Source organism: Pseudopipra pipra, chromosome 1, assembly GCF_036250125.1.
Source record: "Pseudopipra pipra isolate bDixPip1 chromosome 1, bDixPip1.hap1, whole genome shotgun sequence".
Classification (NCBI taxonomy): domain Eukaryota; kingdom Metazoa; phylum Chordata; class Aves; order Passeriformes; family Pipridae; genus Pseudopipra; species Pseudopipra pipra.
In genome coordinates this window covers 54,747-68,993 of record NC_087549.1, presented here as the reverse complement: position 1 = coordinate 68,993, position 14,247 = coordinate 54,747, and the positions used below count along the sequence as shown (strand labels likewise).

The following is a 14,247-nucleotide window of genomic DNA, read 5'->3' as shown; positions in this document are numbered from 1 at the left end:
TGTGCCAGGGCTGGGATGGGGGAGAACCTGGAATGCCCCAGGTGTGCCAGGGCTGGGATGGGGAGAACCTGGAATGCCCCAGGTGTGCCAGGGCTGGGATGGGGCGGAGCCTGGAATGCCCCAGGTGTGCCAGGGCTGGGATGGGGAAGAACCTGGAATGCCCCAGGTGTGCCAGGGCTGGGATGGAGCCTGGAATGCCCCAGGTGTGCCAGGGCTGGGATGGAGCCTGGAATGCCCCAGGTGTGCCAGGGCTGGGCTGGGGCGGAGCCTGGAATGCCCCAGGTGTGCCAGGGCTGGGATGGAGCCTGGAATGCCCCAGGTGTGCCAGGGCTGGAGAAGAACCTGGAATGCCCCAGGTGTGCCAGGGCTGGGATGGGGGAGAACCTGGAATGCCCCAGGTGTGCCAGGGCTGGGATGGAGCCTGGAATGCCCCAGGTGTGCCAGGGCTGGAGAAGAACCTGGAATGCCCCAGGTGTGCCAGGGCTGGAGAAGAACCTGGAATGCCCCAGGTGTGCCAGGGCTGGGATGGGGAGAACCTGGAATGCCCCAGGTGTGCCAGGGCTGGGATGGGGAAGAACCTGGAATGCCCCAGGTGTGCCAGGGCTGGGATGGAGCCTGGAATGCCCCAGGTGTGCCAGGGCTGGAGAAGAACCTGGAATGCCCCAGGTGTGCCAGGGCTGGGATGGAGCCTGGAATGCCCCAGGTGTGCCAGGGCTGGAGAAGAACCTGGAATGCCCCAGGTGTGCCAGGGCTGGGATGGGATGGAGCCTGGAATGCCCCAGGTGTGCCAGGGCTGGGATGGGGAAGAACCTGGAATGCCCCAGGTGTGCCAGGGCTGGGCTGGGGCGGAGCCTGGGACGCCCCAGGTGTGTGACCCACCTGTGTGTCCCATCACAGCCCCTGGGGAATCCTTTGGCCCTGCTGGGAGGGGAGGGAAGGTGTAAAACCAAGCAGGATGTGACGGGGGTGGCGAGGGGAAGCCGAGAAGTGCCTGGGTAGAGCAGCACAGGGGCAGTGGCAGCAGTGCCCAGGCCCCTCGTGCCTCCAGGGTGTGTCCCAGGAAAGCCCAGGGCGTGGGACCTGGCACTGCCCACCTGGGCCACGGGGCTTGGGATGCCTGGGAAGGAAACTTGGGAGCCATCCCTGAGCTCCTGGGATGTGCCCTGGGACGTCGTGCTGGTTTAAAGGGAAACCAGCAGGGGAAATGAACCCAACCCAAAAGAGAGATTGTAAGTCAGAATAACAATTGAATAAAATAACACAATAAGGACGATTATACAGACAAACAATAGGTTTTAACCCACAGAACCCAAATGTATAACCCAGCACCCTGGGGCAGGAACAGAGGGGTGTTCCTTGGGCCCCCTGAGTCCAAAGGAAAGGGAGAGGGGGAAACCTGTAGGTGAGAGTGGTGGTGCAGTCTGGTCAAGAGTGGTGGTCACAGTCTGGTTGAGAGTGGTGGTCACAGTCTGGGTGAGAGTGGTGGTCACAGTCTGGGTGAGAGTGGTGGTCACAGTCTGGTTGAGAGTGGTGGTCACAGTCTGGTCAAGAGTGGTGGTCACAGTCTGGTTGAGAGTGGTGGTCACAGTCTGGTCAAGAGTGGTGGTCACAGTCTGGATGAGAGTGGTGGTCACAGTCTGAGAGTGGTGGTCACAGTCCAGTTGAGAGTGGTGGTCACAGTCTGGATGAGAGTGGTGGTCACAGTCTGGTCAAGAGTGGTGGTCACAGTCTGGATGAGAGTGGTGGTCACAGTCTGGTTGAGAGTGGTGGTCACAGTCTGGTTGAGAGTGGTGGTCACAGTCTGGTCAAGAGTGGTGGTCACAGTCTGGTCAAGAGTGGTGGTCACAGTCTGGTCAAGAGTGGTGGTCACAGTCTGGTTGAGAGTGGTGGTCACAGTCTGGTCAAGAGTGGTGGTCTCAGTCTGGTCAAGAGTGGTGGTCACAGTCTGGTTGAGTGGTGGTCACAGTGTGGTTGAGAGTGGTGGTCACAGTCTGGTTGAGAGTGGTGGTCACAGTCTGGTCAAGAGTGGTGGTCACAGTCTGGTTGAGAGTGGTGGTCACAGTCTGGTTGAGAGTGGTGGTCACAGTCTGGTCAAGAGTGGTGGTCACAGTCTGGTCAAGAGTGGTGGTCACAGTCTGAGAGTGGTGGTCACAGTCTGGTTGAGAGTGGTGGTCACAGTCTGAGAGTGGTGGTCACAGTCTGGTTGAGAGCAGTGATCTGCAGTCTGGTTGAGAGTGGTGGTCCCAGTCTGGTTGAGAGTGGTGGTCACAGTCTGGTCAAGAGTGGTGATTGCAGTCCAGTCGAGGGTGGTGGTCACAGTGTGGTTGACAGTGGTGGTCACAGTCTGGTCAAGAGTGGTGGTCCCAGTCTGGTTGAGAGTGGTGGTCACAGTCTGGTCGAGAGTGGTGGTCTGCAGTCTAGTTGAGAGCAGTGATCTGCAGTCTGGTTGAGAGCAGTGATCTGCAGTCTTCCTCTGGATCCCATGAGTGGTAAAAAAAAGTCCCAAGACTCCAAGATTATCTATCCTCCAGTTCAGGCAGGAATGCTCAGCACCTCCCTCAGGGCAGGGGTTTCACAAGGGGTGTGAGGAACAGGGAGGCACCTTCTGTCTCCAGAACAGGGAGGCACCTTCTGTCTCCAGAACAGGGAGGAACCTTCTGTCTCACAGAACAGGGAGGCACCTTCTGTCTCCAGAGCAGGGAGGCACCTTCTGTCTCCAGAACAGGGAGGCACCTTCTGTCTCCAGAACAGGGAGGCTCCTTCTGTCTCCAGAGCAGGGAGGCTCCTTCTGTCTCCAGAACAGGGAGGCACCTTCTGTCCCCAGAACAGGGAGGCTCCTTCTGTCTCACAGAACAGGGAGGCTCCTTCTGTCTCCAGAACAGGGAGGCACCTTCTGTCTCCAGAGCAGGGAGGCACCTTCTGTCTCCAGAACAGGGAGGCTCCTTCTGTCTCCAGAACAGGGAGGCACCTTCTGTCCCCAGAACAGGGAGGCACCTTCTGTCTCCAGAGCAGGGAGGCACCTTCTGTCTCTAGAACAGGGAGGCACCTTCTGTCTCCAGAACAGGGAGGCACCTTCTGTCTCCCAGGCCTCTTAGCACCCAGTTTGTATCCTGAGGAGCCAGGCTGCTCTGGGCAGAGGGTGTAAATAAATAGTCTATTGACAGCAGTTCCTGGGCAATGGCAGGGAAGGCTGTAGAATACCCAGGTTTGGGTTACACCCACCCAGTGATGAACTGGGCCCAGCTGTCCTAACTGGGACATTATCTGGGATGACCAGACCTGGGGCTTGTGCAGGGCTCTGTCAGTGCCATGGGATTGTTGGAATGACCACGTGCAGGGCTCTGTCAGTGCCATGGGGTGTCTGCAATGACCAGTGCAGGGCTCTGGGCTGTCAGTGCCATGGGATTTGTGCAATGACCACGGGCAGGGCTCTGTCAGTGCCGTGGGGTGTCTGCAATGGGATTTGTGCAGTGACCACGTGCAGGGCTCTGGGCTGTCAGTGCCATGGGATTTGTGCAGTGACCAGTGCAGGGCTCTGGGCTGTCAGTGCCATGGGATTTGTGCAATGACCACGGGCAGGGCTCTGTCAGTGCCATGGGGTGTCTGCAGTGACCAGTGCAGGGCTCTGTCAGTGCTGTGGGATTTGTGCAGTGACCACGTGCAGGGCTCTGTCAGTGCCATGGAGTGTCTGCAGTGACCACGTGCAGGGCTGTGTCAGTGCCATGGGGTGTCTGCAGTGGGATTTGTGGAATGACCACGGGCAGGGCTCTGTCAGTGCTGTGGGATTTGTGCAGTGACCACGTGCAGGGCTCTGTCAGTGCCATGGGGTGTCTGCAGTGACCACGTGCAGGGCTCTGTCAGTGCCATGGGGTGTCTGCAATGGGATTTGTGCAGTGACCACGTGCAGGGCTCTGTCAGTGCCATGGGGTGTCTGCAATGACCACGTGCAGGGCTCTGTCAGTGCCATGGGGTGTCTGCAATGACCACGTGCAGGGCTCTGTCAGTGCCATGGGGTGTCTGCAATGACCACGTGCAGGGCTCTGTCAGTGCCATGGGGTGTCTGCAATGGGATTTGTGCAATGACCAGTGCAGGGCTCTGGGCTGTCAGTGCCATGGGATTTGTGCAATGACCAGTGCAGGGCTCTGGGCTGTCAGTCCCATGGGATTTGTGCAGTGACCATGTGCAGGGCTCTGTCAGTCCCATGGGATTTGTGCAGTGACCACGTGCAGGGCTCTGTCAGTGCTGTGGGATTTGTGCAATGACCACGTGCAGGGCTCTGTCAGTGCTGTGGGGTGTCTGCAGTGACCACGTGCAGGGCTCTGTCAGTGCCATGGGGTGTCTGCAATGGGATTTGTGCAGTGACCACGTGCAGGGCTCTGGGCTGTCAGTGCCATGGGGTGTCTGCAGTGACCACGTGCAGGGCTCTGTCAGTCCCGTGGGATTTGTGCAGTGACCACGTGCAGGGCTCTGTCAGTGCCATGGGGTGTCTGCAATGACCAGTGCAGGGCTCTGGGCTGTCAGTGCCGTGGGATTTGTGCAGTGACCATGTGCAGGGCTCTGTCAGTCCCGTGGGATTTGTGCAGTGACCACGTGCAGGGCTCTGTCAGTGCTATGGGGTGTCTGCAATGGGATTTGTGCAGTGACCACGTGCAGGGCTCTGTCAGTGCCATGGGGTGTCTGCAATGGGATTTGTGCAGTGACCAGTGCAGGGCTCTCCCTCTCCCCTCCTTAACTCCCGCCCCCTTCCCTGGCAGTCCACGGTGATGGTTCTCCGGAACATGGTGGACCCCAAGGACATCGACGACGACCTGGAGGGGGAGGTGACGGAGGAGTGCGGGAAGTTCGGGCGGGTGAGCCGGGTCATCATCTACCAGGAGAAGCAGGGCGAGGAGGAGGACGCCGAGATCATCGTCAAGATCTTCGTGGAGTTCTCGGAGGCCGCGGCCACCCACCAGGCCATCCAGGCGCTCAACGGCCGCTGGTTCGCCGGCAGGAAGGTGGTGGCCGAGGTCTACGACCAGGAGAGGTTCGACAACAGCGACCTGTCGGCGTGAGCCGGGGCCGGGAACCGCCGGGGCCGGGAACCGCCGGGATCCTGGGAATCGGGGCGGCCCCCAGCTCGGAGCCGGGGATCGGCCCCGCTGGGATCCTGGGAATCCACCCGACTCGGGTCTGATCGTGGGCTCAGCTCTGATCCTGGGAATCCACCCGGCTCCGATCTGATCGTGGGCCCAGCTCTGATCCTGGGAACTGGCACAGCTTGGATCTGGGGCATCAGCTCAACTCCAGTGCCGGGGATCAGCCGAACTCTGATCCCAGGAATCAGCCAAGCTTGGATCTGGGGACTGGCCCAGCTCTGATCCCAGGAATCGGCCGAGCTCAGATCCCAGGGACTGGCCCAACTGATCCCAGGAATCGGCCGAGCTCAGATCCAAGGGACTGGCCCAGCTCAGATCCCAGGAATTGGCCCAACTGATCCCAGGGACTGGCCCAACTCTGATCCAAGGGACTGGCCCAACTGATCCCAGGAATTGGCCGAGCTCAGATCCCAGGGACCAGCCTGACCAATCCCAGGGCTCGGCTGAGCTTGGATCTGGGGTCCCAGCCCAACTCTGACCCCAGGGCTCGGCTGAGCTCAGCTCCAGGGGATCCACCCAGCTCAGCTCCAGGGGATCAACCCAGCTCCAGGGGATCAGCCCAGCTCCAGGGGATCAACCCAGCTCCAGGGGATCAACCCAGCTCCGAGGGATCAGCTCCCAAGGATCAGCTCCCAGGGATCAGCTCCGAGGGATCAGCTCCCAGGGATCAGCTCCCAGGGATCAGCTCCGAAGGATCAGCTCCCAGGGATCAGCTCCGAGGGATCAGCTCCGAGGGATCAGCTCCCAGGGATCAGCTCCCAGGGATCAGCTCCCAGGGATCAGCTCCGAGGGATCAGCTCCCAGGGATCAGCTCCAGGACTGGCCCCGCCCCCTCCGCTTCCCGGGATTTTTGTAGCCGTGTGCAAAGGACATTCCAGGGGGGGATCCGGGGGGATCTGGGGGGATCCGGGGGGATCTGGGGGGATCTGGGCTCCGGGGCGTTGGGATAAAAGCTCAAACAAAGTCGGTGTCACCTGTGTGTGTGTGTCTGTGACGGGGCTGGCACCGGGGTGGCACCTCCTCAGCCTGGGATGGCACCAGTGTGGCACCAGGCTGGCACTGGGATGGCACCAGGATGGCACCTCCTCAGCCTGGGATGGCACCAGTGTGGAACTGGGATGGCACTGGGATGGCACCTCCTCATCCTGGGATGGCACCAGTGTGGCACCAGGCTGGCACTGGGATGGCACCAGGATGGCACCTCCTCAGCCTGGGATGGCACCAGTGTGGCACTGGGCTGGCACTGGGCTGGCACCTCCTCATCCTGGGATGGCACCGGTGTGGCACTGGGCTGGCACTGGGCTGGCACCAGTGTGGCACTGGGCTGGCACTGGGCTGGCACCTCCTCAGCCTGAGATGGCACTGGGCTGGCACCTCCTCAGCCTGAGATGGCACTGGGTTGGCACCGGTGTGGCACTGGGCTGGCACCAGTGTGGCACTGGGCTGGCACTGGGCTGGCACCAGTGTGGCACTGGGCTGGCACTGGGCTGGCACCTCCTCAGCCTGAGATGGCACTGGGTTGGCACCGGTGTGGCACTGGGCTGGCACCAGTGTGGCACTGGGCTGGCACCTCCTCAGCCTGGGATGGCACCAGTGTGGCACCAGTGTGGCACTGGGCTGGAACTGGGCTGTCACTGGACACTGGACACCCCCTGGCCGGTGCCCCTGCCCGCCCTGTGCCCCTCCAGCCCCGCTCAGGAGCTGCCCCTTTTCCTCCGGGATGGTTTTGGGATGGAGCCGGGGAGGGTCCCAGGAGGGTCCCGGGAGGGTCTCAGGAGGGTCCCAGGAGGGTCCCAGGAGGGTCCCACCCTTGGGGGCTGCTCAGGGACGGGCTGGGGGGGCTTGGAGAGAGCCCCGATCCTGATCTGGAGGGAGCCCTGATCTGGAGGGAGCCCCGATCCAGAGGGAGCCCTGATCCCGATCCAGAGGGAGCCCTGATCCAGAGGGAGCCCTGATCCCGATCCAGAGGGAGCCCTGATCCCGATCCAGAGGGAGCCCTGATCCAGAGGGAACCCTGATCCAGAGGGAGCCCTGATCCAGAGGGAACCCTGATCCCGATCCAGAGGGAGCCCCGATCCAGAGGGAACCCTGATCCAGAGGGAGCCCTGATCCAGAGGGATGTGGGATGGGCCTGGAGCCCTGATCCAGAGGGATGTGGGGTGGGCCTGGAGCCCTGATCCAGAGGGATGTGGGGTGGGCCTGGAGCCCTGATCCAGAGGGATGTGGGGTGGGCCTGGAGCCCTGATCCACAGGGATGTGGGGTGGACCTGGAGCCCTGATCCAGAGGGATGTGGGGTGGGCCTGGAGCCCTGATCCAGAGGGATGTGGGGTGGGCCTGGAGCCCTGATCCACAGGGATGTGGGGTGGACCTGGAGCCCTGATCCAGAGGGATGTGGGGTGGGCCTGGAGCCCTGGGAGCAGGAATTAATTGGGAGCTGAGCCTGCAGCTGAGGGTTGCCCCTGAGCCTGGGGGGTCCTGCAGCAGTGGGGGGGAATCACCCGGGGCTGGAGGCACAACCAGGAGAGAGCCGGGATGGGGGGAGGCCAGGCCGGGGGGGTGATGGGATGCAGGGATTTTGGGATGATGGGATGCAGGGAGTTTGGGATGATGGGATGCAGGGATTTGGGGATACCAGAATGAAGGGATGATGGGATGCAGGGATTTTGGGATGTCAGATTGAAGGGATGATGGGATGCAGGGATTTGGGGATGCCAGAATGAAGGGATGTTGGGATGCAGGGATTTGGGGATTTTGGGATGCCAGAATGAAGGGATGATGGGATGCAGGGATTTTGGGATGATGGGATGCAGGGGTGGTGGGATGCAGGGATTTGGGGATACCAGAATGAAGGGATGATGGGATGCAGGGATTTGGGGATGCTGGGATGCAGGGATTTGGGGATGTCAGAATGAAGGGATGATGGGATGCAGGGATTTTGGGATGATGGGATGCAGGGATTTTGGGATGATAGGATCCAGGGATTTGGGGATGCCAGAATGAAGGGATGATGGGATGCAGGGATTTTGGGATGATGGGATGCAGGGGTGGTGAGATGCAGGGATTTGGGGATGCTGGGATGCAGGGATTTTGGGATGATAGGATCCAGGGATTTGGGGATGTCAGATTGAAGGGATGATGGGATGCAGGGATTTGGGGATGTTGGGATACAGGGATTTTGGGATGTTGGGATGCAGGGATTTTGGGATGCCAGAATGAAGGGATGATGGGATGCAGGGATTTTGGGATGATAGGATCCAGGGATTTGGGGATGTCAGATTGAAGGGATGATGGGATGCAGGGATTTGGGGACGTTGGGATGCAGGGATTTTGGGATGATAGGATCCAGGGATTTTGGATGCCAGAATGAAGGGATGATGGGATGCAGGGATTTTGGGATGATGGGATGCAGGGATTTGGGATGCCAGAATGAAGGGATGTTGGGATGCAGGGATTTTGGGATGCCAGAATGAAGGGATGTTGGGATGCAGGGATTTTGGGATGCCAGAATGAAGGGATGTTGGGATGCAGGGATTTTGGGATGTTGGGATGCAGGGGGGGTGGGATGCAGGGGTGATGGGATGGAGGGATGCAGGGATTTTGGGATGTTGGGATGCATGGACGTTGGGATGCAGGGATTTTGGGATGTTGGGATGCAGGGATTTTGGGATGATGGATGCAGGGATTTTGGGATGATGGGATGCAGGGATTTTGGGATGATGGGATGCACAGATGTTGGGATGCAGGGGTGGTGGGATGGAGGGATGCAAGGATACCCGGATACTGGATGCTGGGGTGTTGGGATGCTGTGTCCATGGCACCTGTAGTGCCCTGATTCCATGTCTTTGGCATCCCCGAGGTTTTGGGAGCAGCCCTGAGGTTTCAGGAGCAGCCCTGAGGTTTCAGGAGCAGCCCCGAGGTTTCGGGAGCAGCCCTGAGGTTTTGGGAGCAGCCCTGAGGTTTCGGGAGCAGCTCTGCGTGGTGGCTCCTGCTGGAGGAGCCTCTGGGATTTAGGGAAAACGTCCCCAAAATGCTCGGGGAAGGACGGGACCTTTTCCTCTGCGGGGACCTCAACATCTGCTCCCGGGGTGGGGGCAGAGGGGACTGGGGGGACACAGAACCCCCCCGGCTCCCCTCCTCTCGGGGGCCTGCAGAGAGCCAGGAGGGGCCCCCCGAGCCCCTTTTCCCCAGGCTGAGCCCCCCCCAGCTCCCTGGGCCGCCCATTTACAGCCTTTATCTTTTGGAGCAGCCACTCCAGGGCCTGAGCCCCAGTTTCTGGTTTGCAGCCGCACATTTCCTGTGGAATGGGAGGAGGGAACCAAATCTTGGGGCTGTTTTTCCCCTTCGCTCGGGCGACTTTACTCCCTGAAACAGCATCTCGGCCACATTGATCATCGTAACTGGTCTGCTCTGGGCTCAGATCGGGAGGCCTGGGGACAGACACCCCACCTGTAACGCTGCTGCCTCCTTTGAGAACACACACAGGATCACTCTCGAGGAGAAAAGACAACATGTCCTGCTGAATACACCACCTGAGGAGCCTTTCTGCTGTGCCTTTGGCAACTGGAGGTGTCTGTCTCGTATTGGCCTCGTGAGTCACCAGAGTGTGTGTAACAAACGTGGAGAGAGCCTTCCTAAATCTTCCTTCAGGAAGCCTGGCCATGACTGACTGACCGACTGACTGACTGACTGACTGACTGACTGACCGACTGACTGACTGACTGACTGACTGACTGACTGACTGACTGACTGACAGACTGACTGACTGACTGACTGACTGACTGACTGACTGACTGACTGACTGACCGACCAACTGACTGACTGACTGACTGACAGACTGACTGACTGACTGACTGACCGACCAACTGACTGACTGACCGACCGACTGACTGACTGACTGACAGACTGACTGACTGACTGACTGACTGACTGACTGACTGACTGACCGACTGACTGACCGACTGACCGACTGACTGACAGACTGACAGACTGACTGACTGACTGACCGACTGACTGACTGACTGACTGGTGCAACTTCCAGCGTTTGCTTTTGGTTTCGCTGAATTATCTCAGCCCCCCACAGCTGGGTGGGAGCAGAGGGGGTTTATCAGGGGGCTCCTGGGAGAAAATCTGGACCCAGGCCCAACCATCCCGGCCATAAAAAGCCGGAGCAGCCCCGTGTCCCCTGTGCAGGAGCTCAGGGGGGGCCGGGAGCAGCACCCAGAGCCCACACCCAGCGCAGGGCACAGGTAACACTTGGGGCCGGGGTCCCGGGGTGACGCCGGGGGGCTGCGGGGGCCGGGGCCGGGGTGCTGGGCACGGGGGGCCCGTGGGACCAGGGTGGGGGTCGGGGCGGTGCTGGGACGTGGCCGGGGGGCTCCTGGCCGGGGGTGCGGCCGGGGGTGTCCCCTCTCCCCGGGCTGACCCCGCTCCCCCTCCCCACCTCCCCAGTCCCTCCCAGAGGAAGCGGCCGCGGCCCCGCCTGCGTCCTCCCAGTGTCTGGGGGTCCCTGGAGAGTCTCTGCCCACCATGGAGCTCCTGCTGCTGCTGCTGCTGGCCGTGCCCTCGGCCATTGGCATCAAGGAGCTGGCCCTGGACATGGCCCCCGACGCCTTCGATGACCAGTACCAGGACTGCAGTGACAAAATGGTGAAGGAGCTGCTGGCGCTCAACCGCTCCGAGCTTGGCCCCAACAGCAATTACTCCAAGGCCTGGGATGATGCCACCGTCAAATGGCACAGCCACCCATCCCTGGGGTCTCTGCGCTGGAAGGAAGAGGCCATTGCCCTCCTGGCATACACGTTGGAGACAGACTTGTACAAGGAGTTCAACAGGGCTGTGCCCCTGGCCGGGAGCTCCCGCCAGGAATATCTGGACAAATTTCACTTCAAGGTGCTGCATTTCCTGCTGACCACGGCCCTGGAGGACCTGCGGGGTGCCCAGACCCACCCCCGCTGCCTCCACGTGTTCCGGGGGGTCCAAGGGATCTGGTTCATTGCCCAGCCCGGCGACGTCGTCCGCTTTGGCCAGTTCACCTCCTCCTCCCTCAACAGGACAGTGGCCGAGCAGTTCGGCACCGACACCCTCTTCGAGCTGGACACCTGCCACGGCGCCAACATCCAGGACTTCTCCTTCATGCCCTGGGAGGAGGAAGTTCTCATCCCGCCCTTCGAGACCTTTAATGTCACCAGAGTCACCCACCAAGGGGCCAAAACCCACATCCAGCTCCGCCCCCATGGCGTGTACAGCAAACACAACTGTGTCTATGCCTCAGGTGACAGCCCTGGGGGGGACACCCGGGGGGGTGTGGGGACAGGGGGGGGTGGCACCGGCTCTGCTGGGACAGGGGGGTCTGTGGTGGGGCAGGGGATGGGGGTGGGGGGGGCTTTGGGCATCACAGAGCTCCAGCTGCTCTCCTGGGATGGGATGGGATGGGATGGGATGGATGGGATGGGATGGGATGGGATGGGATGGGATGGGATGGGCAATGGGGTGGGATGGGATGGGATGGGATGGGCAATGGGGTGGGATGGGATGGGAGGGGATGGGGTGGGAATGGGGAATGGGATGGGATGGGCAATGGGGTGGGATGGGATGGGAGGGGATTGGGGTGGGATGGGATGGGATGTGGTGGATGGGATGGGGTGGGATGGGATGACACAACACAACATGGCAGGGCGTGACTCTCTGTGGGACAGTTGGTCTGGTGGGAAACCCTCCAACTGCCCCAACCTGCCCTTGGGTCCTCCAGATACCCCCTGTCTCCCCCTGAGCCCCTGACAGCTCCCCCTGACCCCCTTCTCCTGTCCCCACAGTGGTCAGCAGTGGCCAAAGGGACCCCCCCCACCTCGGGGGGCTCCTCCTGGCAGCCCTGCCCTGGCAGTGGCCATGGGCACCCCCCGAGCCACGAGGACACCGCTGTCCCCTCTGCCCCCGTGCCCGGCCCAGCCGAGGGCTCAGAACGGAGCCCCCGGTGTCCCCAGGACGGGCCGGGGGGCACGGGGACCCCCCGCTGCAGGGGGACACTGCACAAGCCCAGGGGACGCCCTCCCTGAGCCATGGCTGGGGGGTTGGGGGGCAGCTGAGGGGGGGCACAGGGGGGATTGGCTTCTCTTCGGGGCGTTTTTTCCTCCCTCCCAATATTTTAACTCTGCTTTCCAACCATTAAAGTGGCTTTAGCCCAACCCCCCGTCCCCTCCCCGTCCCGGCTCTGGCCCCTCCTGGCCCAGGTGCTGCCGAGGCTCCCCCGGGGGAGCTGCTCCGGCCCCTCAGGTGAGGGACCCCCCGAGCAGCTCCATCCCCCCGGGGCTGCCCCGGCCAGGGCAGGGGCAGGGGGGGAGTGAAGGTGGGACCGAGTTCTGGGCCGAGGTCGCTCTGCTGCTCACGGGGTGCTCGGAGCACAGAGAGCGACAGGAAACCCAAAATCAATCGATCTGAACCCAAAATGGACCCGGCCTGACTCTGTTATTGATCCAAACGGCTCCAGAACCTGAGAGCAGCAGCCCTGGGACGTTTGCTGTGGCACTGAATTCACACTGGTGTGCACAGAGAGCTGAGGAGTTTGTACAGGGGATGTGCAGGTGTGTGTGCAGGTGTGTGTGCAGGTGTGTGTGCAGGTGTGTGTGCAGGTGTGTGTGCAGTGTACATAGAGCTGTATGTACAGGTGTGTGTGCAGGTGTATGTACAGGTGTGTGTGCAGTGTACATAGAGCTGTATGTACAGGTGTGTGTGCAGGTGTGTGCAGTGTACATAGAGCTGTATGTACAGGTGTGTGTGCAGGTGTGTGCAGTGTACATAGAGCTGTATGTACAGGTGTGTGTGCAGGTGTGTGTGCAGTGTATATAGAGCTGTATGTACAGGTGTGTGTGCAGTGTATGTACAGGTGTGTGTGCAGTGTCCATAGAGCTGTATGTACAGGTGTGTGTGCAGGTGTGTGTGCAGTGTATATAGAGCTGTATGTACAGGTGTGTGTGCAGGTGTGTGTGCAGGTGTGTGTGCAGTGCACATAGAGCTGTATGTACAGGTGTATGTACAGGTGTGTGTGCAGTGTACATAGAGCTGTATGTACAGGGGTGTGTACAGGTGTGTGTACAGTGTACATAGAGCTGTATGTACAGGTTTGTGTGCAGTGTCCATAGAGTTGTATGTACAGGTGTGTGTGCAGGTGTATGTACAGGTGTGTGTGCAGGTGTGTGTGCAGTGTACATAGAGCTGTATGTACAGGTGTGTGTGCAGGTGTGTGTGCAGTGTACATAGAGCTGTGTGTACAGGTGTATGTACAGGTGTGTGTGCAGGTGTGTGTACAGGTGTGTGTGCAGTGTCCATAGAGCTGTATGTACAGGTGTGTGTGCAGTGTGCATAGAGCTGTATGTACACGTGTATGTACAGGTGTGTGTGCAGTGTATGTACAGGTGTATGCAGAGGTGTGTGTACCGTGTATGTACAAGGTATGTAGGTGTATGTACAGTGTATGTACAGGTGTATGTACAGTGTATGTACAGTGTATGTACAGTGTATGTACAGTGTATGTACAGGTGTGTGTGCAGTGTATGTACAGGTGTATGCAGAGGTGTGTGTACCGTGTATGTACAAGGTATGTAGGTGTATGTACAGGTGTGTGTACAGAGCATGTACAGGTGTATGTACAGTGTATGTACAGATGTATGTACAGGTGTGTGTACCGTGTATGTACAAGGTATGTAGGTGTATGTACAGGTGTATGTACAGTGTATGTACAGGTGTATGTAGAGGTGTGTGTACAGTGCATGTACAAGGTATGCAGGTGTATGTACAGTGTATGTACAGGTGTATGTACAGGTGTATGTACAGTGCATGTACAAGGTGCATGTACAGGTGTATGTACAGGTGTATGTACAGTGTATGTACAAGGTATGCAGGTGTATGTACAGTGCATGTACAAGGTGCATGTACAGGTGTATGTACAGGTGTATGTACAGTGCATGTACAAGGTGTGTCCAGGTTTATACCTGTGAAAAATCCCCCTGAGCCCGGGGAAGGACTCAGGTCGGTGCCTTTGCACCTCCCCAGGGGCGAAGGGCCGAGTGTCGCGGGCGGGGTGAGGGTTCCGTGCCCGCGGCTGCTCCCTCGGC

The 14,247-nt window shown here is 59.8% G+C and overlaps 2 protein-coding genes across 4 annotated transcripts in view; both read left to right on the top strand.

The window, feature by feature from the left end:
• PUF60 (poly(U) binding splicing factor 60) overlaps positions 1 to 6,105 on the top strand; it is a 34,054-nt gene extending 27,949 nt beyond the window's left edge. For all 3 annotated transcript variants that reach the window (XM_064672351.1, XM_064672295.1, XM_064672218.1), the window contains one exon: positions 4,756 to 6,105. In XM_064672351.1, the coding sequence (XP_064528421.1) occupies positions 4,756 to 5,055 (300 nt within the window). In that variant the 3' untranslated portion in view covers positions 5,056 to 6,105. The remainder of the gene's footprint in view (positions 1 to 4,755) is intronic.
• Positions 6,106 to 8,538: 2,433 nt separating this feature from the next.
• On the top strand, positions 8,539 to 12,844 carry LOC135422674 (erythroblast NAD(P)(+)--arginine ADP-ribosyltransferase-like). Its single transcript, XM_064672107.1, has 4 exons — positions 8,539 to 8,996; positions 9,097 to 10,386; positions 10,589 to 11,411; positions 11,953 to 12,844. The coding sequence occupies exons 3-4, from the start codon at positions 10,667 to 10,669 to the stop codon at positions 12,303 to 12,305; spliced, it is 1,098 nt and encodes a 365-aa protein (XP_064528177.1). The 5' UTR covers positions 8,539 to 8,996; positions 9,097 to 10,386; positions 10,589 to 10,666; the 3' UTR covers positions 12,306 to 12,844.
• The last annotated feature ends 1,403 nt before the right edge of the window (positions 12,845 to 14,247 follow it).